Below are 22,499 nucleotides of genomic sequence, written 5' to 3' on the forward strand. Positions count from 1 at the left end.
GTGACTATTGATGATGGCATCACAAGGGCGGCAGAATCACAGCTGAATGACGACAATACGATTAAATACAAAGAAGAAGAAAGATTGACGTCGAAGGAACAACGGAGGCGGTATGACGACGATCGTAGGACGACAATGGAAAGACGTTACTTAAGTTATAACAATAATAAAACGACTACGTTATGACGGAGACAAGACAATGAATGTGTGACGACGATGGCGTCATGACGACGGCATGGCGACAGCCGGATGACAAAGCTGAAATGACGTTGAGGCAACGACCATGACGGCCATGTACTTGGCCACCCAAGCTGTTATATAAGTTGGACTACTTGATAGGAGCAGAAGGCCTGACGAACGCCTAATGACGAAGGTATAATGACGGCGATGCAGCGACTACCGTAACTACTGACCCAAGCTATTAGACAACCTGCGCGACTAGGTCGGGGTAGAAGGCGTGACGACGATGGCATGGCGAGACTAAGAACACGACATTGGAAGGACGACAATGAAACGACCATGACGGCATACTGACCAGCAGCCCGTACAGTGGCCCAAGCACATAGAAAACTTCGGTCACTGGGTGTTGGTGGAAAATTTGTGGTGATCGCGCAGGCTGGTACAAGGGTCACAGCTATCGAGGCCCTCCACGCCCCGAGCTGGATGAAGACTTCTCCATTGCCGAGGTCAGACAGGCCATCTTCGCGCTCAACCGCAAGTCTGCGCCGGGTCCGGACGGAGTCACCAACAGAATGTTGAGAAACCTCGACGACACGTCGATTGTCTTTCTGACCGACAAGATAAACGAGTCCTGGAAGAGCGGCATTGTACCTGCAGAATGGAAGACGGCCTGCACGGTGCTCATTCGCAAGCCCGGCAAGGCCCCGAACATCGAAAACTTGAGGCCGATTTCTCTGACCTCCTGCGTCGGCAAGGTCATGGAGCGCGTCGTCCTCAACAGGCTTAACGGGTACCTCGAAGACAACGAGGTTTACACGTACAACATGATCGGCTTCCGCGCCGGACTCTCAACGCAGGATGCCATGAAACTAATCAAGCATCAGATTGTGGATGGCCGTTCCAGAGACGTCAAGGCTCTGCTGGGTCTGGACCTCGAGAAGGCTTTCGACAACGTGCTCCACACCTTCATCGTCAAGACCATTTCAGACCTGGGTCTCGGTTCCAGATTCCACAACTACGTCAGCTCTTTTCTAACTGACAGGAAGGCCAAGCTTCGCATTGGAGACTTCCGCTCCGAAGATGTGCCCCTCGGAGGGCGGGGCACTCCTCAGGGCGCCGTCATCTCCCCAACATTGTTTAACATCTGTATGATTGGTCTTTCCGAGAAATTGGCGCGCGTCGAGAACGTCAAGCACACCATTTACGCCGATGATATCACCATATGGTGCTCCCGCGGCTGCGAGGGCAGAGTCGAAGAAGCCATGCAGGAGGCAATTGACGTGATTGAGGAGTATCTCCGCCCCACCGGACTTCGATGCTCCCCTGCCAAGTCGGAGCTGCTACTTTACAGAAAAGAGAAGGGAGGCAGACCCAAAGATTGGAAGCCAGTCTCTGAAAGCAGCATCAGACTTCGCACTTGTGACGGCGGGGTGATACCCAGGGTCGACGTTATTCGGGTCCTGGGCATGTTTGTCGAATCCAACGGCGGAAACGGAACTGCTCTCCGCAAGATTATCGCAAAGACGGACAACGCTTGCCGCCTCGTTCGCAGAATCGCAAACCGGCATCGAGGCACGAAGGAAAGCAATCTTCTCAGGCTGATCAATGCCTTCGTACTCTGCCACCTCACGTACACGATTTCTATGCACAACTGGCTCAGAGCGGAGCGAGACAAGCTCAACGTTCTTATCCGCAAAATAGTCAAGAGGGCTCTCGGGCTACCCATCAGAACCCATACCGAGGATCTCTTGAAGCTGGGGGTACATAACACCGCCGAGGAGATTGCCGAAGCCCAAGAACGCGCGCAACTCACTCGCCTGGGCACCACAGCAGCAGGTAAACGCATCCTCGAAGAGCTGGGTTACCACCCTGCGGGATTCCCGATGGTCAGTACCCCGATCCCTAGGTGCATTCGAGACAAGTTCGAAGTCGCCCCTGTGCCCCGAAACGTCCATCCCGTCCACAACGAGGGCAGACGCAGGGCTAGAGCAGCCGCCATCCTCAAACAGATCAAGCGACACGACATTAGCGCAAGCTTCGTCGACGCTGCGGAGTACAGTTACGGGAAGACCTTTGCCGTCGTTGTGGTCGACTCGGGTGGCAACATTTCCAATAGCGCCTCAATTCGCACTTCAGACCCCGGAGTCGCCGAGCAAGTCGCCATCGCCCTCGCCCTGCTAGACGGTCGTGGGTCCGAAATTTATAGTGATTCCAAAACGGCAGTTAGGGCTTTTCAAAAGTGTTGCATCGCCAAGGAAGCTGTTCGTCTTCTTAGCGGCTCGAGTCCACATGCTCTCACAAACCATTCAATTCAGTGGTTTCCCGCTCACGTAGGATCGGTCGAGGGTGCTCCCCCGAACCTCAATGAGTCTGCCCACGAGGCTGCGCGTGACCTCACCGACCGCGCTTCCTCTATAAGGAGCACTGACTCCCCTCCTTTCTACGGTCACAGGGACGCTCCCGCTACTCACAATGAGATTATTAAATATTTCTACATGTCCATAAGGGTCTTTCCACCCCCTCACCCCAAGTTGAATAGGGCGCAAGCCGTTTCGCTTAGGCTCCTACAGACCAGCACATATCCGTGTCTGTCCGCTCTCCACGAGGCTTACCCCGACGTGTATCGCGATGACGCCTGCCCGTCCTGCGGCCAGACCTCCACTCTACCTCACATGCTCTGGGAGTGCGGGTCGACATACCCCAAGTTCATCAAGGAGGAGTGGGACTCGCTTTTGCGTAGCCCCGCTCTAGAAAAGCAAATCCTGGCCGTCCGGCGTGCCCGCGACCGGGCCGGTGGGCTAGACCTGCCGGTCCCGACGTGGGACTAGCCGGGCGCGCGACGAGTTCGCGTCCTCGCCGGACCTACAATAAAGTTTATTGTCTCACTCACTCAAGGGTCACAGCTCGAGGAGACACTGTACCACTTCCTCATCATCTCCCCCTTGCGTGGACGGTCCCGTTCAAATGCACCAAAGTATTATATATATATATATATATATATATATATATATATATATATATATATATATATATATATATATATATATATATATATATGTATGTATGTATATATATATCACGAGAACGTGATCTTTTTGGGTGAAGGCTACTGGTCAATAAACCCACGTATGCTACCTGAAGGCATCAATGTTGCCGGATTCGAGACCCTCGTTATGTAATAAACAAGAAGAAAGGGGGTTAACCGAGGGGCCCGATTTTTGTTAGTCATATCATGAGAAGCCAACAAACACTGACACCAAGGACAACATAGGGTAATTACTTGTGCTTAATACATGAAATAAAGAAACGATATGTTAATGGAAATTAAAGCGGATGAAAAAAACAACTTCACGTTCTCACAGATCACGTTCTCGTGACGCCTGCGGCAACAAGGACGTTCCACGTCCGCCGCCAAGGTTGAGTGGTGGCGCTGGCTAACACTCGCAGGGTTCTGCTAGTACACATAAATACCCAAGAAAGTGGATGGGGAAACAGCGCCGCGGTAGCTCAATTGGTAGAGCATCGCACGCGAAATGCGAAGGTTGTGTGTTTGGTTCCCACCTGCGGCAAGTTGTTTTTCATCCACTTTAATTTGCATTAACTTATCGTTTCTTTATTTCATGTATTAAGCACAAGTAATTTCCCCTATGTTGTCCTTGGTGTCAGTGTTTGTTGGCTTCTCATGATATGACTAATAAAAATCGGGCCCCTCGGTTAACCCTCTTTCTTCTTGTTGATATATATATATATATATATATATATATATATATATATATGCATGCACCGTACAGTGGTACGTAGCATTCACTTGTGCTACCAACACTCTTTGACCAAAGCATAATGCTCGGCCTTCTAGTGACAACTACAAGGTGGCGACAAATTAGTTGCACCAATATTGCTGTCCTACCAATACTCGTGCCGCCACATTTTTAAAGAAATTTCTACGACAAGGGTGCGTGAAGGTTCGCAGTGACATGACAATAATAATGAGTATGATGCTCATTACAACGAAAACAGCAATCTAGAAGCCAATGGCCAACGTTGGCTGTGGCACCTAATTTTAGATGGACCAGAATGAATTTATCAGGGTGATTATCTAAAGGAATATACTGGGTGATCATTTTAAAGTCTGACAATTGTTTGAAAAGCACCTGTTGCAGATAACATAATTCTAGTCCTTGAACTGGATCATTCATAAAGGCGGAGGTTACTTGCCCGAGAAATGGAAACACATATTCAACTAATTAAAAATCACGCATTAATTTTCTTAATTATTCTTTTGCGTGGGATACGCCAATTCATGAATTGTAGCCGGTGGGCTTGGGAGGCGTTTGCTAAATATGTTGTTTCTGGCTCAAAATGCGGAGCATGAAGAAAGGAGACAGGTAACAGACAGATAAGCGCCATCTCCTCTCTGTCTCACCTGTCCCTCTTTTTTCGTGTTCCCTAATTCGCGCGAGAAACATGTTTACTAAGCCTAGACACCGATTAGCCCAAGAACACGTTGTGGCAGGGAACACTTGCAAGGCGGGTGCACTTGGAATAAATTTGCACAATGACACCAGTTTGAAGTTATGCGTCTTCAAACTCGCCGTAAAAATACACTGTTGTTACACTCGCTTCTTATTACGAAAGAAATTATATAAACACTCCAGGCACATTTCTGCCATCGTTGCCGTGGGTGTCGCCGTGATTTTCCGTATAAAGCTCAACGGCGAAAACATCGTTGCCACGTGCCGTATACTGTATATGCGAGTGAAAGTGTGCGAGGGCGAGCCGAAGATGGCGGCTCAAGGCACCGGTGAGGGGGACTGGAGGGAGGGGGGCGGGGGTGTTCTACTCGGGTGGATGCTGCGTATGGGGCGGCCGCGCGCCGCCGCAAGGGCCCTGCCTTGAAAGTTATTTGTGATAGGGACAGAGTGCACGCCGAGTGCTGATAGCTTCGTGTGCGCTGTGTTTTCACCACGTAGTTCGCGTTGAAGCGAAAGGTAGCTCGAAGGTATGTCGCTCGCTGCTGCTGCCATGCTCACTCACTACAACGTAATAGAGAAAGACATTCACTCTCATAGAGCCCAGCGGCCGAATGAACTGCGGCGCTCCAAGCGGATGGGATTAACGTCTGAACCACACTTTCTGTTTCGGTTTTGAGCGTTAGCTGACACGCGTTACGCTGGCTGCATTGAGCGGCGCGGCATTTTCTTTTTCTTCTACTGCAGAACCGCGCTCGATGTTAGTGCGGAATGGTTGTATGATTTAGCCAAATGGTTGCGAAGGATCTTTGCAAGCGTCCATCGAATCTGTGTCACGTGTAATTTCATAAAGCCGACGCAAGACGCATTGAAAATGAGGAAATGTTTATTTTGATCGATATGAATGCTAGCTCCGGGATTTTCGTGCATTCATCCAACCTTGTGGCACCCAGTAAGCAGCATTTCTACCGGACGGCATGAAGAGAAAAAAAAGTTAAATTCACGCATGTGTCATTTTGGTATTTCGACTTTATGGAAATACTGCTTGCAGTGCCGAAAATTGCGGAAGTGGTGAATGGGCGGCATTACAAACAGGAGCAATTTGCTTTTATCCACGTGGCGTAGAACATACCTGACTCATCCCAAAGAAAACTATAAAATATGAAGAAAACATCTGATTTCTAAGCATTTTCCAATTCTCGGGCATTACTTTCTGAACTTTAAGAGCACAAATACACTGGCGACTGCACGTTTCCAAATCAATTTGGCATCAGCCGACGCGATGGTACGCTATGCACACAGAGGTGGTCACAGCACAGGTTCTCGGTCAGAAAATGCTAGACGCTTGCAGAATACCTTCTACTCACACTCAAGACAAATGTGTGGGTGCGAAGCCCGTTTTCAGTCGCTCAGATGACAGAATTTTCGAGTTCCTGGTTTTTGAGCTCGTCGGCATTACCTTTTACGCGTTCTTCCGGTATAAGCAAGAGCCTCCCGTGTTGTCACTCTTGACAATCGCTCGTCGCGTTTTCGACAAGCGTGAAAACCGAACGAAGGTATATGTTGCAGGGGCATAAAAAGCGTCACAAAGTTGTCTCACTAATATTCAGTACACGCCAAACTCACTGTCACCATGGCCAAGCTGCATTTTGCTAACTGCGTCACAACGCCAGGCGCGGCGAGCGTGCCTCAGAAGTATTCCAAAAAAGTAACGAAATTACTTACAATAATATTTTATCAGGTCAGAGAAAGCGTGACAAACTTGTCCCAGTAAGATGCAGTACACGCGAAACGAACTGAGCCACACGGCCGGCATGTGGGTCACCGAACAGGCGAACTTCACATGCGCCGCCGGCCTCGCTCGCTTCAGTAGCTTGTCTCGCGCATGCATCTGGTGCTTCTGGTGTGCCATTAGCTTGTTGCGAGGTAAGTGAAGAAAAATAAGCTGCAAAGTATAGCGTTCATCTATACGCAATCGTTTTTTTTTTTAGTGGGAAAGAATAACAAAGAAATAAAACATTGTAAGTTCATTTCACATTCTTTTTTTCTGATGCCAGCATCAGCTTACGGATGGGGCGAACACTAGGCGTGACGTGCTTCCTGTTGCCAGTATTCGCCGAGTGTCCCTCTTGTTGAATTTCTTTCTCTATGTCAGAGTTTTGACAGCAAGTTTTCGCGGCCATCGAGTGAGATGGGTTCATATTTCCTTGTGCGCGCGTGGCACCATGCTTGTAATGTTCGAAAGATTTCGCGGTCGATAAAACTACTATGCTTACTTCGTATAGCTGTCTACTAATTTGCCATCGTAATCGATGCTTCGCCTTTTAGGATAAACGGCGACTGTTTTAACAAAACGATATTTTAAGAATTGAAGCGCGCGCGAACGCACACACACACACACACACACACACGCACACACACACACACACACGCACGCACGCACACACACACACACACACACACACACACACACACACACACACACACACACACACACACACGCACACACACACACACACACACACACACACACACACACACGCACACACACACGCACGCACACAGACACACACACACACACGCGCGCGCACACACGCACACACACGCACACACACGCGTGCGCGCGCGCACGCGCCATAGCACTGGAACGCCCATGCGTTTCGTCCCACACTTCGGGAAACTGGTGCCATTATGGATAATCCCTTCAAGTAGATACGGCTTGAAATTCACTGGCTATGATTCGTAAATAGCGATATATGTCGTACATTTACTCAGAACAAACGTTTGTTAATTAGTTGAATATGTGTGCTAATAATGTCCGCTCCTTCAAATAATAAACTCGATGCGAAGAATAATGCTATCGGCCACATGCGATTTCTAAAGATCACCCTGTGTGCATGACGATACATAAGCACCCGTGGGAATGATCTAAAACGGAAGTCCAAAAAGGGAAGGAAACTTGAGTTCAAGAACAGACTTAACTATTACATGAGGGAGTTTCAAAGTCCTTGTCCTTCGGGAAACGGAACGACGACATTTCTGTGGCATATAGACGCGTTACTCCATTTCAATACAAAGCATTCCTTGTCGCAATACTGGACGTTTCGGTAGGTGGGTATTTAAATATAGGACAATGCGCCGCCTTATTACCGACCCAGTGCACGACCTTCCTCAACGGGCCAGAGAAAGCGGTGCGCTATACTGCGGCCATTTGTACTACTGTTCGGAAAAATGGGCGGTGAGATTCATTTCGGGGCACCCCCACTCCCGTGCCCAAGTACGCGGCTATACGGCTGCTTCAGATACTGAAGACATAACATCGCTATTACATTGCCCTCAGAAAGACGTACGACACAGAGAAAATGCTGATTTTATTATTTAAGTGTTGCTGTCGCGACGAAAGGCACATAACAAGGCATAATTCAAATCGAACACGATGGCCTGGACACCGGAAAGTTGCTACAGTGGCTTCGCAAGCCACGCAAAGCCAGCAACGCAAATTCGAAAGTTAGTAAGAGTGCCTAGCCCGAAAAGCTTTTCATACCACTCACCGCACGCGCATTTATGCCTAGTTGTAGCATGCGCAATGGTTTTCCCTATGCTTTATTCAAAGTACATGTATTGTGAACACTCCCAGGCACCGCTTTACTCTTGGCAGCCCTCATTTGGCTTCTCTCTTACCTCGTGCTTGATGATGGGCCTGCACTTCCGCTACATTTCTTCACCTTGGTTATGACATGACAATCATTTGAAGAGAGTTTCTTCAGCTTATATAGTGACCACGCGGAAAGTAGCAGTAATGCTTCTGTAACAGGTCTCACTGAAGAAAGAAGCAACAGATTCGCGCATTTTTCTTTCAGTGGCTACTACGGTTCAATATATGCCCCGGCTAGTACGATGCTACCCATTGACTACGCTACTATAAGCACTGATGTGCATGCTCAGCGTGGCCGCCTACGCCTGCGAAGTGGTGAGTCGCCAGAATGGTTTTCGACGTTCTATCCACTACGCCGTGACAGCGGGCGCTGTGGCGACTGGGTTACAGCTACAATGACATCATAAAACCGTTAGGCACTGCTCTTCAAGAATGCGGTAAACCATAAAAAAATTTCTCCCATATTACTCACCCTAGTAACGCACGCAGAAAAGAAGCAGCACTCGCGTAGGATTAGCCATCATTGTTATTCAATATGAAATCTATATATAAAAAAAAAGCCAAGTCTACATTGTGGCAAACGCTATCCAGTAAAAGCTATGATACACGCCGGAAATAGTGCCTTGAATTGGTTGATAGCCTTATGCTAATGGTTCTTAATGAGCATAAAAAGTCCAGTTGCAGCCAAGCATGTCTAATGTTAAAGCACGTATAAACATGGTTAAGGGTAAATGGTAAAGGGTAAAAAAAAGTTTGGGAAGAACCAAAATTTAAAGGCTTAAAGGGCTTAAAGTTTGGCACCACCTGACCTCCTTTTTACCTGTGATGACGGAATGGCATAACCAGAATACTTGCACCACGAAAGGCTTTTCTCTTCACGATTGAAAAAAAGAAGTATTTGTGCACCGGATTGCAGTGTGGCTCAGACATAACGCCGTGTCGTCATTATTCTTGTGTCATAGAGTAGCTTGTGGAAACACTCGTGCCATTTGGCTGGCACCCTTCGGAACACTAATAAAACTTTGTGCAATGCTTCGTCCAATATGAAGGTTCCGATTCCATATTGCATAGACTTGGCCATAATTAGGAGTTCTTTAATGTTAGTCAAGCTTCCTTCTTTAGAAGCCTGTTGTCTTAAATTGCATCTAAGAAACCAGAATGTATTATGTACCATCTAACCACACCGTTTTGCATTTTGAATGATTCACGCTCTTTTCATTGTCAAGGTATATTTCTTGCAGGTACGTTTCCTCTATTGGCGGACGTAAAATTTGTGACGCCACCATTGGTCTTCCAAACCGAGCATAGTTGTTCTGAAGTCCATGTCACTGCCGTGGACCTCAAATCTGGACAAAATGGCGGATCTGGCTTCATTGTTTCTGTCAAGAGGTAAAAAAATTCACACAATTTTGGTAAATTTCTTCTTTCTAGTACGACAAGACTCAAAGAATCGAGGGAATAACTTGCTTTGTATAGCTACACGAAGTGTGCAAGGCTCCTTTATTTTGATTTATCCGGGTACCTCTATAACGCTTAAGCTTGGCGGCTTATTAGGAGCTTTTTGACAACGTGGTAGAACTTTTGTGCTGAGATACTTTACGTATGACTACTTGTGCAAATTATTGGCATTAGGTATATTGTGTAATTGATTATAATCAAGGAAAAATGATACATACACGCAATCGTAGCCATTGCTACAAAGGAAACCCATACGGGTTCCTCAAAAGAAAAGCCTCGTGGTTGAAGAATGCTTAAATTTGAAGAAAAACCTCTAAGCCAACCAGGCGGCTGCCATCTGCTGACCGCCTGGTTAGTACAGATGGTAGAGCGGTTGCCCCGGAAAGGCGGTGGTCCCGGGTTCGAGCGTTGGACCAGGACGAATTTTTCTTCAACTGCGAGGCTTTTTCTTTCGAGGAACCCATAGAGGGTTCTTTTGTAGCAATTGCTACGATTGGGTGGATGTCTCATTTTCCCTTAACTATATATACTTCTCTCCACCTTGCGGGTTTTCGCAGAACTATTACGTCAAACTCTTGCCTTTGCTTCGAGTTGTTGACAAATTCGACTTCGCCCTGCTATTTGCTAACCGCCTGGTTAGCTCAGATGGTAGAGCGGCTGTCCCGGAAAGGCGCGGAGATCCCGGGTTCAAGCCCCTGACCAGGACGAATTTTCTTCAACTGCAAGGCCTTTTCTTTCTAGGAACCCGTATGGGTTTCCTTTGCAGCAATCGCTACGGTTACGTGGATGTCTCATTTTCCGTTAATAATAATTATTTCCACCTTGCGCGTTTCCGCAGAACTATTACGTCATACTGTGTAATTAAATGACCCTATTTATTGTGGCGTGCGTTTAATCATTGCATTTATATTGCTGGGGCAGCAATTAAGTGTCTGCAACTGGGTTTGCCTGGTCGGTTCGTCCCGTCAGTCTCTTCCCTGCTCATCCCGTCGGTCCGTCCAACCTGCTATCATGTTACGCTGACGACAACCATTTTCGGCATCGGCAACACACAATTATCTTTTTTCGTCAGTAGGCCGCCTCGACATACGAGCTTCCTCATTTCCAGAGTTTCAGAAAAAGAATATATATATATATATATATATATATATGGACTGCATGGATAAAAAAACTTTTCATCTCACCGATCCCAATTTGTCGCCATCGAAAACATCCCATCTGCTCCGGTGCCTGTCACATCAGGGGTCCCACAAGGCTCAGTAATAGGTCAACTGTTATTTTTACTTTTTATCAATAACATTACACATAACATTGATTGTAAAATCAAACTGTTTGCAGACGACTGCATAATATACAGAGAAATACGCAATCACCAAGATCAAGTTCTGCTCAATAATGCACTAGCGAAAATAACCGAATGGTGTGATAACTGGCAAATGACCATTAATACAAACAAAACGGTTTGCATGACAGTAACGAGAAAAAAGCACCCATTGTTTTTCCACTACACACTTAACGGCAGCCTCGTAACTTAGTTCAACGGCATAAGTATCTTGGTTTAACAATAACGTCCGACCTTAACTGGAGAGCACATATTAACAACATTACTACTTGTGCATTACGAAAACTCTTCTTTCTCAAAAGGTGCCTGCGGTGGGCACCAACTAACGTCAAACTTTTAACTTACATTACATTTGTGAGACCTGTCCTTGAGTATGCTAATGTCGTATGGTTTCCGTACACTAAAACAAACATATCTAAACTGGAAAAGATCCAGAGAAAGGCAATTAGGTTTGTTCACCGAAAATACCGTCGCAGTGATTCCCCTACTCTTCTTATAACACAGTCAGGGCTTGCAACTTTGGGTGTACGAGCAAAACGAGCTCGTCTAAAATTTTTGCATCAAATATTACACAGCCGACTAAAAATAAATGCTTCTGCATACGTTACCTTTTCTAAATCCCGCGTACTTCGTCATAATCATGCATATACACTAAACGAGTTCCTTTGTAATAACGATACTTTCCAGTCTTCCTTTTTCCCCCGTGTTGTTCGCGAGTGGGATAACCTAGATGCATCTGTAACTAACACAGTATCTCAGTCTGATTTTGTTAAATTATTAGAAGATGAAATAATTAGTGAGGAAAGAATAGATCTCATGCATATATAATCGTCAGAACTCCCATTTTTCGAAACTGTAGGTAAACATTTACCCCTTTGTTTTTTTCTTTGTTTTATAACACTGTAATAATCCTTACGTACATGTAACCTGAAGCGTACTATTTCTGTGAGTTTCTCTTGTTCTTCATATTATTAATGTTGTAAAATTGTGCATTGAACCTGTTTTATGTATTTCCATTTACATGTTTTCATGCTCTTACCATTAGGTATATAAAACATGCACTGTATGTATAATCATATGCCCACCTGCTATGGTCTCGATATGAGACTGGCAGTATTGTAAATAAATAAATAAATAAATAAATAAATAAATGTTAATGAGCCATCACTCATGTTTTTCTTTATTTCGTAAAAAAAACTTGAGCAATGCATAGAGAACATTATGTTCTAAACAGACGGAACAAAAATGAAAGGTGCACTACGCTGCATAGTCCAAATAAACTTCAAAAATTGAGAGTACACAAGTGACCAGAAGCGGAAGCCAGTCAGAAATGCGATCAAAGGTTTCGGCCATACTACGCACTTGAGTAGCCTTTTCTCGAAAGGCGGAACATTTCTAGCGAGGCGGCTCGGCGCATCTGTCTATCATACGGCTCCTCTATAATGAATAAAGTTCCACAGCAGTTCAGGAAAATTTGTGAAAACTTTGCGCTTCACACTAGCTATAGAGCAGTGGCAGGTGTGTATGTATTTCGGAAGTCAGAATCAGCAATACTGTCGTAGACGAGGATTAAATAATGTGCATAGCTCACAATCCTTGTACAAGATGACGGGCGTTCGTGCGTGCAATTATATGCTGATATGCTAATGAAAACAGCGTCGGTGGCACAATAAAAGGTGTATTGAGAGTAAACAATGTAAACCTCAAGCATGGCATATGCCCACTATACAAGTTGCGCAGATGATAAGGTTGGCGTAAAAGAACGTAGAAAACATCGACACTGCCGCACAAAAATAATCGTCATATCTCTTTCCCGCATTTTCTTTCTTTAACGCTGCGAGCTCGGTACTTCCAAGTCAGGAACGGCGTGCGCATTATCAGTATCACAGAGCATTCTCGACAGGAAAGTAGCGAGTGCAGCGTTTTCAAGAAAGCAAACGCAAGCAAGACAGATGATGATTATTGTTCTGTGGGAAATATACACCTCAAACAGGGTTGCCAGATTGCTTCAACCACAGGTAGCCAAATTGGCCTCCGCAGTAGCCCGAATTTAGCCAAAAGCGAAACATTTGGGGAGCCCAAAAGTAGCCAAAAAGCTTTGTCTTTTTCTGATGTCGTTTCTTAGGCATACTGAATTAATTTTCAGCAATAATACCTACATATTAGTTTTCCACGCTAGACCACGCGTGACCTCCGCGCGCATCGTCACGGAGGCCATGCGGCACGGTAAACAGATGCTGCACAAGCGCAAGGACTGCAGAAACGCTGGCATGCAGGCAAATTTATGATAAGGCAAATGTGGTCTTCATTGCAAATGTACTGTGTTATTTTTCCCAGAGCACCAAAAAATCACAGAAAGAACAACACACAAACAGCACGGCACACTAAACACGCTAAGCAATGGCATGTATTCAGGCGTTCAGTTTTATTATTTACATCTCATGATAATTTCGCTTAACACCACACAATGTACCAAACGAAAAACTACAAAAAATTGCAAGGCAAAGTGTCAAACAATAGATGGCGGTTGTTACAAAATATAGTACGATATATAGACATAAAAGGTCTGCTATGATTCAGCATCACGAGCTTATTGCGAAGTGGAACTTCTTGGTCCACACAAAATGTCAGAGCTGAAACGGGACAAAAATTGTTGGCCCGGTTTAAAATCCTTGCACCAGCCTCCGTTTCTGGCCAGGCCAAACTTCACGTGGAGGAGAGCTACCAATGTCTCGTTCGACATTCTATTTCGAAGGTCGGTTTTAATGAGTGAGACCTGGCTGAATACTCGTTCGACGGCGGCATGTGATACGGGTAGTGATAGCAAAGACAGGAGGAGGGTTTGGAGTTGTGTAGGGAACGGATGACGGTGGTGGCTGTGGGGCAACGGAAGAGGATATGTCCTACGTTGGCGTTGGAGCAGGCGCAATTTGGGCAGGAATGGTCCGAGCGAATTGCCACGTAGGCGCCACGTGGTAGGCAGAAAATTCGGCAAATTTCAGTTGGGTTGAGCTCGGTGTTCTCCCTCCGTTCTGCCACCGAGGTAGGACGCCACCGTAGGACGCCAAAAGCTCACATGTGGAGACAGCAACAGTCGATGTTCGCTGGCGCGCGCGCGCGCGGGTAGCGTTATTTCGCCGATGGAGACGTGTTTCCTGAGGCCAGCTTTGTTAATTAATATTATCAAAAGGACGCGATCCTTGACCTTTTGACATGCATATGTGTTCTCTCACATAGAACTTGCAAATTTTGATTTTGTAGCAGACGTGCTCAATTTCTTTAACCTGCTCTCGTCTGCATTTTGATTGCAACGTACTTTTCATTTCTGGTTAACTATTTTTACTCCATTTACAGAGGAAAAAGATGTAGCTCAAAAATAGCCACATAGCCAAAAGGAAAATTCTGACGTCAACTCGGAGAAAAAACAGCCCAATTTGGCTATTGATAGCCCAATCTGGCAATTTTAGCAGGGAAAAAGTTTGGGCGTGTTGGTGGGTACAATCTGGCAACCCTGACCTCAAAGGATGTACATCTGTTAGAGTGTATAGGTATAGTTGTATCGAAAATGTAAATATAAGAAAATGGCATTGCTGAAAACTCGTAAGTGGTGCTGTTTGAATTTGGGTCGTGACATCAGTTGCAGTACACGCTTTCGCCTCGTAGTCGACTTGAAGGTCCCAGACGGGAGGGTGCCTTTCAAAACGAGTCAACGAGCCTTAAAGGTCCTTAATACTGAAACTGCCTCCTCACTTGCGACCTAAGTACTGCATAACTAACATTGACACAACAATATTACCTGACTCAGATACAACAAGGTAACAAAAACCTCAACCACGTTGAACAAAAAGACAGATTTGCATTATTCTTTGGTCAAACAACTGCGAACAGTGTCGTATGACGAAACTGTAATGACGGCTATGCAACAACCACGAGGGCATCAGGAATACGAGCCCATACCCACAGCCCAAGTTATTATACAACTCGAGTGACTTGGTCAGGGTAGGAGGGGGGACGATTACGGCATGACGAGAGTAAGATGACGAGGCTGGACTGACGGTACTAAAACGACCAAGACGACATCACGACCAGGAGCACATACGTAGCGGCAGGAGCTGGTGGACAACTTGGGTCACTCGTTCTGCGTAAAAAGCTAGATAGATATCTGGCATGTCATATCTCGCATTGACTGCCGCACTCTTTGTTCTATCACCCGAAATCACGCCATGTGCTACTAAAATAAATTATAAAGCATCCTCTCGACTCAGCCATACCAAGGCAATAGCGCGTGTAAACGGCCGCACGGCATTTATGAACTCCTCTTTTTACAGCGAAGCTGTATATGGCTAGAGTTCCGTGCATTTATGTTCTACCGCACAAATAGATCCCTTATAATTCTAACAGACTCCAAGGAAGCATGCCGAAACTACATTAACGGCAGAATCGGTCTAAAAGCGCTCCAAATCTTCCTTCGCGCTGGCCAACAGAATAAACGCATTAGACACACCATCTTTTGGGTACCGGGGCACACTGAGATTGAGGGCAACCAAAGGGTAGATAGGATCGCTCGCGAGCATACAAACCGAGCGGACCTAAACAGAGATCCTGAGGACTTCATGACAGTGATCCCAACGTACTCTGACATACTAAATTACCATAGAGGGACGAGGATCAGATATCCCCCGCCTCACAATACACTCACTCAAGAACAGGCAGTTTACTGGCGAAAGCTGCAGACAGGAACTTTCCCAAATTTACATAAACTATACAAAATGTTCCCAGGTCAATACAGGGACACATGCCCGTGGTGTGGCGCAATACCCACACTTTATCACATCACATGGGAGTGCAATACGAATAAGGCATTCCACAAAATAGAAAATCCGAGTGCGGAGCAGTGGGAGAGCGTGCTCTCCAGCGGCAACCCTAGCCTCCAACGGAGGCTGGTGGATCATGCCCGACGAGCAGCCACGCTCAGTGGTGCCCTGGAATAGGGGCGCCAACCATGCAGGCCGGAGATCGGCATCAACCAATAGAAGATGAAGACATCCAGCCCGACCGCTGAATTGCTCTTTTTAGGGCAATAAAGTTTACTCCCTCCTCCTCCTCCTCCTCCGTGAACAAAGAGAATAATCTTCAATGGCTCATACCCCCGCAAGCATTCATGCTCCTCTAAGTAAGCGAAAAACGCAATGGCTCCTAGCTCCGCAAGGAAGAGGCTACGAGCACTCAGCAAAGTGAAGCAAACAATGCGTAAATTCTTTCTAATCACGCATACAACACACAGAACAGCATGTCGAAAACTGTCATCATAAATGGCTTATACCCCCGTGAGCAATGGACCATACCCACCGTGAGCAATGACGCATACCCGTAAGCAAGCAAAAAATGTAATTATTCATAGTCCCGTAAGGGTCATGGCTACTCACTTTGCGTGAATTAGCTGCGATGACACTACTCCTGTTTTCGTTGTCGGTGATTGCAATGTGGATGTGTCGGTAGCAGAAAGGGAGTGGTTTAGGCGTTCCGTGTTGCAGACATATCCCTTGCGATGCCACCCCGTCCGGCCCAACCGACAACGTAATGGCGTACGTGCATCGATTTGACATTATCAAAGAATGTGATTGCAGTTGCGAGTGAAATAATGACCACCGATCGAGACAATAAATGAGTTCGCAGCTTTGTTCAACATTATGTGTCATCTCCGTGTCGTCTGCTAAACAGCTTCGCTGGTCAGCCACTTTCACAGATTGGAATGGCTTATGATTTTTGCCTAATTGAGTAGTTTTGCAGGGTTCCCTCCCAGAAAATATACTGGCATTCACTGAACATAAGAAATTTGACGAAAAACTAAGTATCCACTACGCAGCCACAGGCGACCACTGTTCCCTACATTACCACATCTTAGTAATCTGCCTGCTGTGATTTTTACTACTGTTTACCTTTTATATTAACATTGTATTATCAGTTGTATCTTTTACTTCACTGACTGAATTTCTGGTGCATGTTTTGCATTTTTGTTCAAATAATTGAAGTTCACATGTGTTTATGTTCCCACTTATCTAAGACCTTCAGGCTTTTAAGAAGAAATAAATTAAACAGATAGATAGATAGACAGACAGACAGATAGATAGATAGATAGATAGATAGATAGATAGATAGATAGATAGATAGATAGATAGATAGATAGATAGATAGATAGATAGATAGATAGATAGATAGATAGATAGATAGACAAACTACCTTCATGAACTCATTTTTTTCACGAACAGCAACTGACTGGAACGGCCTTCCTCACCATGTCGCTGCCATAACCTGTCCATCCACATTTTCGACTTCTGTGAACACCTGCATCTTGTAAACCCCACCCCTTATGTAACACCCCAAAAGGGGTCTTTAAGGAAAATAAAGTGATGTGATGTGATGTGATAGATAGATTTAAAACAGCTGAAGTAAAGAAAGATTAGTATTCGCATTAAAACAAGCTTTACCATATCTCCTGTGGTTCGATTCTTCGTCTATCTCTCTTAATGAGGGCGCTTTGCAAAGTTCGATCATTATACTCATCATCATCATCATAACACAGTGTGGTAAGCTTTACGATGGGAGAATACTGCTGCCGAAGTAACTAAGTTCGGGGGCGAAGGAATCGGGGAAGTTAGTTCTTTCTTTTTTAAGCTTCCATGAAATAATGTCTTGTAATCACCTTTAATTCTAATAATTTTTAACGCTTTTGCTGCCCTTATCCGCATTAGTTTGGGAAATGTAGTTTTATAACTGACGTGGCATTTACGTGGCATCAAGCTTGATGCCACGACATCCCACCGCAAGCACTACAACACAACGTTAGTTTACTGCTTTTACTGCAGGGCACAGCAAAGAAGTTGCAGCATTCCAGCATATCTGAAGCACAAGATTATCGAAGGTAAGCTTCCTGAACAAAAAGCGTGAGGTGCTTGTGCCGAAGCAATCGTGTTTATCATCAACCTTGCGGTTTCAAGGTCTTCGCCAAAAGTCTCAGGCGACTTTCCAAATGAAAATAAATTTTCAGCAATTTCTGTGGCATGCAAAGTTGAACCACCGAAATGGTGTTCGAACATGTGATTTTCGATTTTACTAACCACATGGAGAATTCAGAAAACGTATAAGCACGTGCGGCTTTCTCTCACTTTTCCTGTGTTGTGCAGAGTCGAAGATGCCTGATGAACATCGCCTTGTCTCAGATATCAGCGAACCGGGCAGCAAAGTTCCAGACTTGACAGGAGGCAAGGGTTCGTCTCTAGCGGTGCTTGACTCCATTGCCAGGGAAGTGCACACGGTGGGTAAAGCACGAGTATGAACATCTCTTGACTCACGATTAAAGGAAGCTTTCGTGAAGCGTGATGTCATAGATATAACAGGCATTTCTGAAGATATACCCTACGTATGACGTAGGCTTAGGTATTGGCAAGGAAATTCACTATGGAGATTTACTGTGAAAATTTACTTGAGAAATAAACATGGTCTCGTATACCATTCGTAGAGCGCAATTCTGAATACCTTTAATTCGACCGGTACTGTCTTATTTCACCTTCTGGTTTTCTAACCTATGAGAAGTAACATGCGAGAAGGAGATATTGTATAAAACAACTGAAAAACCAAGGACAAGAGGAAAGAGTGGTTACTGATGTTGTGGATTAGAAGATATGAACGCAAAACATTCAAGCGATTGCTTAAAGGTAACAAAATATTATGGCAGAGCCTGTATCGCAATGAATGTCGACGTTAATGCCATTAGCTTTCAAGCGGTGTAGAGACACACCGCACCGCCAACGGAGAAACGCGTCCTATATGCGATATTCGTATGCCGTCGGGCTCTTTCTTTCTTTCGCGTTTCCCATTGGAGGCGCTGCGTCATCTGGAGGCGCCGCCTGGAAGTCCGCACCTGGCGCGTTTGCTAGTACATATTAAGACAAGATATTATGCATATACGATGGCTCAAGTTGCTCAGGCGGTTGGTTTAGAACTCGGTTACCTCAGCACAGCAGCTTGATGTTCTAGCTATTATACAATGATCCATTATACCCATTGACCCAGTTTAGCGGAGAAGCAGTTAGAGATACGAGCAGATAGACTGACAGAGACAGTGGAAGACGCGAGAAGTATCCTAACGATGCTATTCGCATTAAAAATTATTGTTCATTTATTGCAACCACTAAGCAATGACACTTTGCTCTTTCCATAGTTTTATTCAGTTCACATTCTGGCGAATTTTAGACAACGTGTTGATAATATTGCCACACCTACATCGCTTCAGTTTTCTTGGCAATGACTCTTTTTCATTGGAATATCACTGTTTCAAGTTAGTGCTGGGCACAACACACGCTTACCTGTATCTGAAATTTCCTGATAGCTATCGCCAGTTATATAGGGTGTTCTTGTTAAGTTGGACCAAATTCTTCGAAATTGCATGTAGCAGACTGCACAATTCTAACCCTCGAGTTAAATAACATGATGAGGCGGCCATTACTTCTACGAGAAGTAAAAATGATTTATACGATATTTACATTACTTAAGGTATCAATTAATTACCTTACGGCACATATTTCAATCCACGAATTGCAGCTAGTGAGCGTGCAAGGCATATCGGCTTCTAAAGCATTCTTAGGATAGCCCCGGCTTCGATATATGCACCGTCAAACTTGCGGTAGCATTTCCCTGTTCCACTTAGTTTTATTAGCAAAGAACCAGTGGGAAAAAAAAAACAAAGGACGAACGTAACGACCGCTCAACAAAGGCAACGCTCGCGTTCGTACGGTGTTTTTTTACGTGTAGATACTTCACGATCATGAATAACCAACCAGCCCGCATTTCAGCACTAGTGATGTTTTATGCATTCAAGCACAAAAGTAAATGGAACCTGAATGCATTTTACGGTCGGTTGGTTGAAAAACTTTATCGAGGTCCTACAAGGCGCGCGTGAGCGCGCCGCGGGCGACTCCCACATCGGGAACGTCAGGCCAATCTTTTTGGCCATTCCGCGGGCCTGCTGGACCCATTGAAATTGATTATCTCAAAACTGGTGTAGTTCTAAGAATTCGTTCCAAATGGATACACCTTGCCAGCTTACCGGCTACAACCCGTTGAGTTAAATTTGCGCCCTAAGGTAATTATGCAAAAAAGGTAAATCGGTAATTATGTTAGTTATGAAACGAAAACAATTGATCTGCTTTTTTTTGTACAGAGAGAGAGAGAGAGAATGAAGAAGAAAGGCAGGGAGGTTAGCCAGATATGAGTCTCCGGTTTGCTACCCTACACTGGGGATGGGGGATAGGGGTTAGAAAGATGAGAGAGGAAAACGCTAAAAAAAAGGAAAAAAAGAAAAACACGCACACATGGAGGCACACACACAAAAGGCGTTCCAGTTAAAGTCGTTCACACAGGCCGGTAGATCGCAAGAAGCGCAAAAGCGCTTGCACGGCCTTCTTCTGTGACGGTAGGTCCTTTCGATGTTGGAGAACTCTTTTCTCGGATAGCGCTTGGTCGTCCAGTTGGTCAAGTCCGTGGCGAACGCATGCCCTCTGTGTACTGTACTGCGGGCAGGCCCACAAAATATGGCCAATTGATTCTTCATGGCCGCAGTGGTCACAGGTTAGGCTGTCGGTCATCCCTATGCGGAATGCATAGGCTTTAGTAAAGGCAACGCCCAACCAAAGTCGATATAAAAGCGTGGCGTCTCTACGGCGAAGCTGTGATGGCGCTCGAAGACTTAGTGTTGGATCAAGTGAGTACAGTCGCGTGTTTCTTAAATGTGGCTCTAGTTCTAGTACTGCCTCCCTGCTGAACATTAGGTTTGTAGACTCGTCTAGCTGCCCTGGAGTAGCTTTTATTCTGCAACCCCTCCATCTCTATTGTCAGATTGGAAGAGAAAATGGAAAAGTAATGGCCGCCTCATCTAGTAATATAGCTCAATGATGAGAAGTGTACTATCTACCACAGGGAATTAAAAAAAATGCGCAGGTAAAAAACACTTGGTACATCAAAGGTGCTTCACCTGGTTAAACAGACATGGCGAGTAGTTCATTCTCAAATGCAAGCCAGCAATTGTTCTGGAATGCGTGGTCAGACACGTGTTGATAGGTTACGAATCCAAACTGCATGGTTAGATTCAGAGCCAAAAGGCTGAGCTCATTGGTGTTATTGTGATTATGTTTTTCGCTTGTTATTGGTGAGTATATATTCGACCAGTAAGGAACTAGATTCGTAACTTAGGTTAGAAGTATTATTAGAGGTACAGGAAGCAATACCCAGCGCCTCAACCAGATTTCACGTACAGTGTTGGTGAAGAGCCCAGCAACATAGCTAAAAGCACGAGCTAAAAGCCTCGAATATTATTACGCAAGTTTCGCCCCCCCCCCCCCCAAAAAAAAAAAGAAAGAAGCCAATCTCAAATCATACAAATACGTGCACACTCGTCAGTCGTCAAATCTAATTGTACTGGTTGAGTTTTGTTCGTTATTTATTCATATTTTGCCGCACGTGCCAGATAAATTGCTTGTGGACGCGTGCGTTGGAGAACAAATTTAGAGGAACAGCTCCCCATAGCACCCATGCATTCATATCTGCAACCGGAATGGCACCGCGATATTGATTCTGTACAGGCTCGCAGGTGCAGACGAAGAGTGACGATTCAGACGAGACGCGCAACCAAAGTGATGACGAGCCTAGCTCTGCATAGTGGCGCCATCTAGTTCAGGCACATGCAAACGCATCCTCTTACGCGCCGGAAATCTTGCGTCATACTTTTATGAATCGTGATCCTGTCCGTCTCCAAAATGTGCGAACCGAACTTTACGCATTGTTCACGCTTATGTGCTACATGTAAATGGTTGTTTTTGCGTCATATGTTGATTATTTGTGGCGTTACAAAATGAGAGGTCGCAACATGGCAGCGTCTTTGCGGTTGCCACTTTTCTCGCCTTTAGCGAGAATTTATACGAGGCCATTCGTGTCACGGGGAAAATATGACCAGTCAAGGATCTCTCGGTACACTACTAGCAATTTTCAAGGAACATTGACTCAATATAGGCGCCTTTTGCGCTGAACGGCAACCGTATAACGGTGATACTCAGCTAAAGAAGAGTTGCTGGAAAGACGTTAATCAATGTACTTGTGACAGTACCAAGAACAGCATCGTCATTAAGCTCAGTTACATTGACGACCAGTTGGCCTAAGACGAAATTCGCTCTCTGTAATTTTCATCATAGGCACGCAGTACTTTGAATCAGTTGTGTTTAAATTAGCAAACATTAGGCAGCGTAATATAATGTTTGGAAGCACTAGAGCACACCGCTCAGTCGAAATACACGCGAATACCAAACGTCTCCGCAAACATTAGACATATTTGAATATAGCTTAG

General features: G+C 45.3%; 2 protein-coding genes across 2 annotated transcripts in view; both read left to right on the plus strand.

Annotated features, from left to right (window-relative positions):
- The window catches only part of LOC126540574 (uncharacterized), a 65,712-nt gene extending 56,015 nt beyond the window's left edge, over positions 1-9,697 (plus strand). Inside the window, exons 9-10 of the mRNA XM_055076458.2 lie at positions 8,510-8,619; positions 9,546-9,697. Of these exons, the coding sequence (XP_054932433.1) occupies positions 8,510-8,619; positions 9,546-9,697 (262 nt within the window). The remainder of the gene's footprint in view (positions 1-8,509; positions 8,620-9,545) is intronic.
- An 8,227-nt stretch (positions 9,698-17,924) lies between these two features.
- LOC126540571 (rifampicin phosphotransferase-like) overlaps positions 17,925-22,499 on the plus strand; it is a 67,050-nt gene continuing 62,475 nt past the window's right edge. The window contains exons 1-2 of the mRNA XM_050187410.2: positions 17,925-18,026; positions 18,289-18,419. Of these exons, the coding sequence (XP_050043367.2) occupies positions 18,297-18,419 (123 nt within the window). The 5' untranslated portion in view covers positions 17,925-18,026; positions 18,289-18,296. The remainder of the gene's footprint in view (positions 18,027-18,288; positions 18,420-22,499) is intronic.

The sequence above is a fragment of the Dermacentor andersoni genome, chromosome 2 (genome assembly GCF_023375885.2).
Source record: "Dermacentor andersoni chromosome 2, qqDerAnde1_hic_scaffold, whole genome shotgun sequence".
NCBI lineage: Eukaryota > Metazoa > Arthropoda > Arachnida > Ixodida > Ixodidae > Dermacentor > Dermacentor andersoni.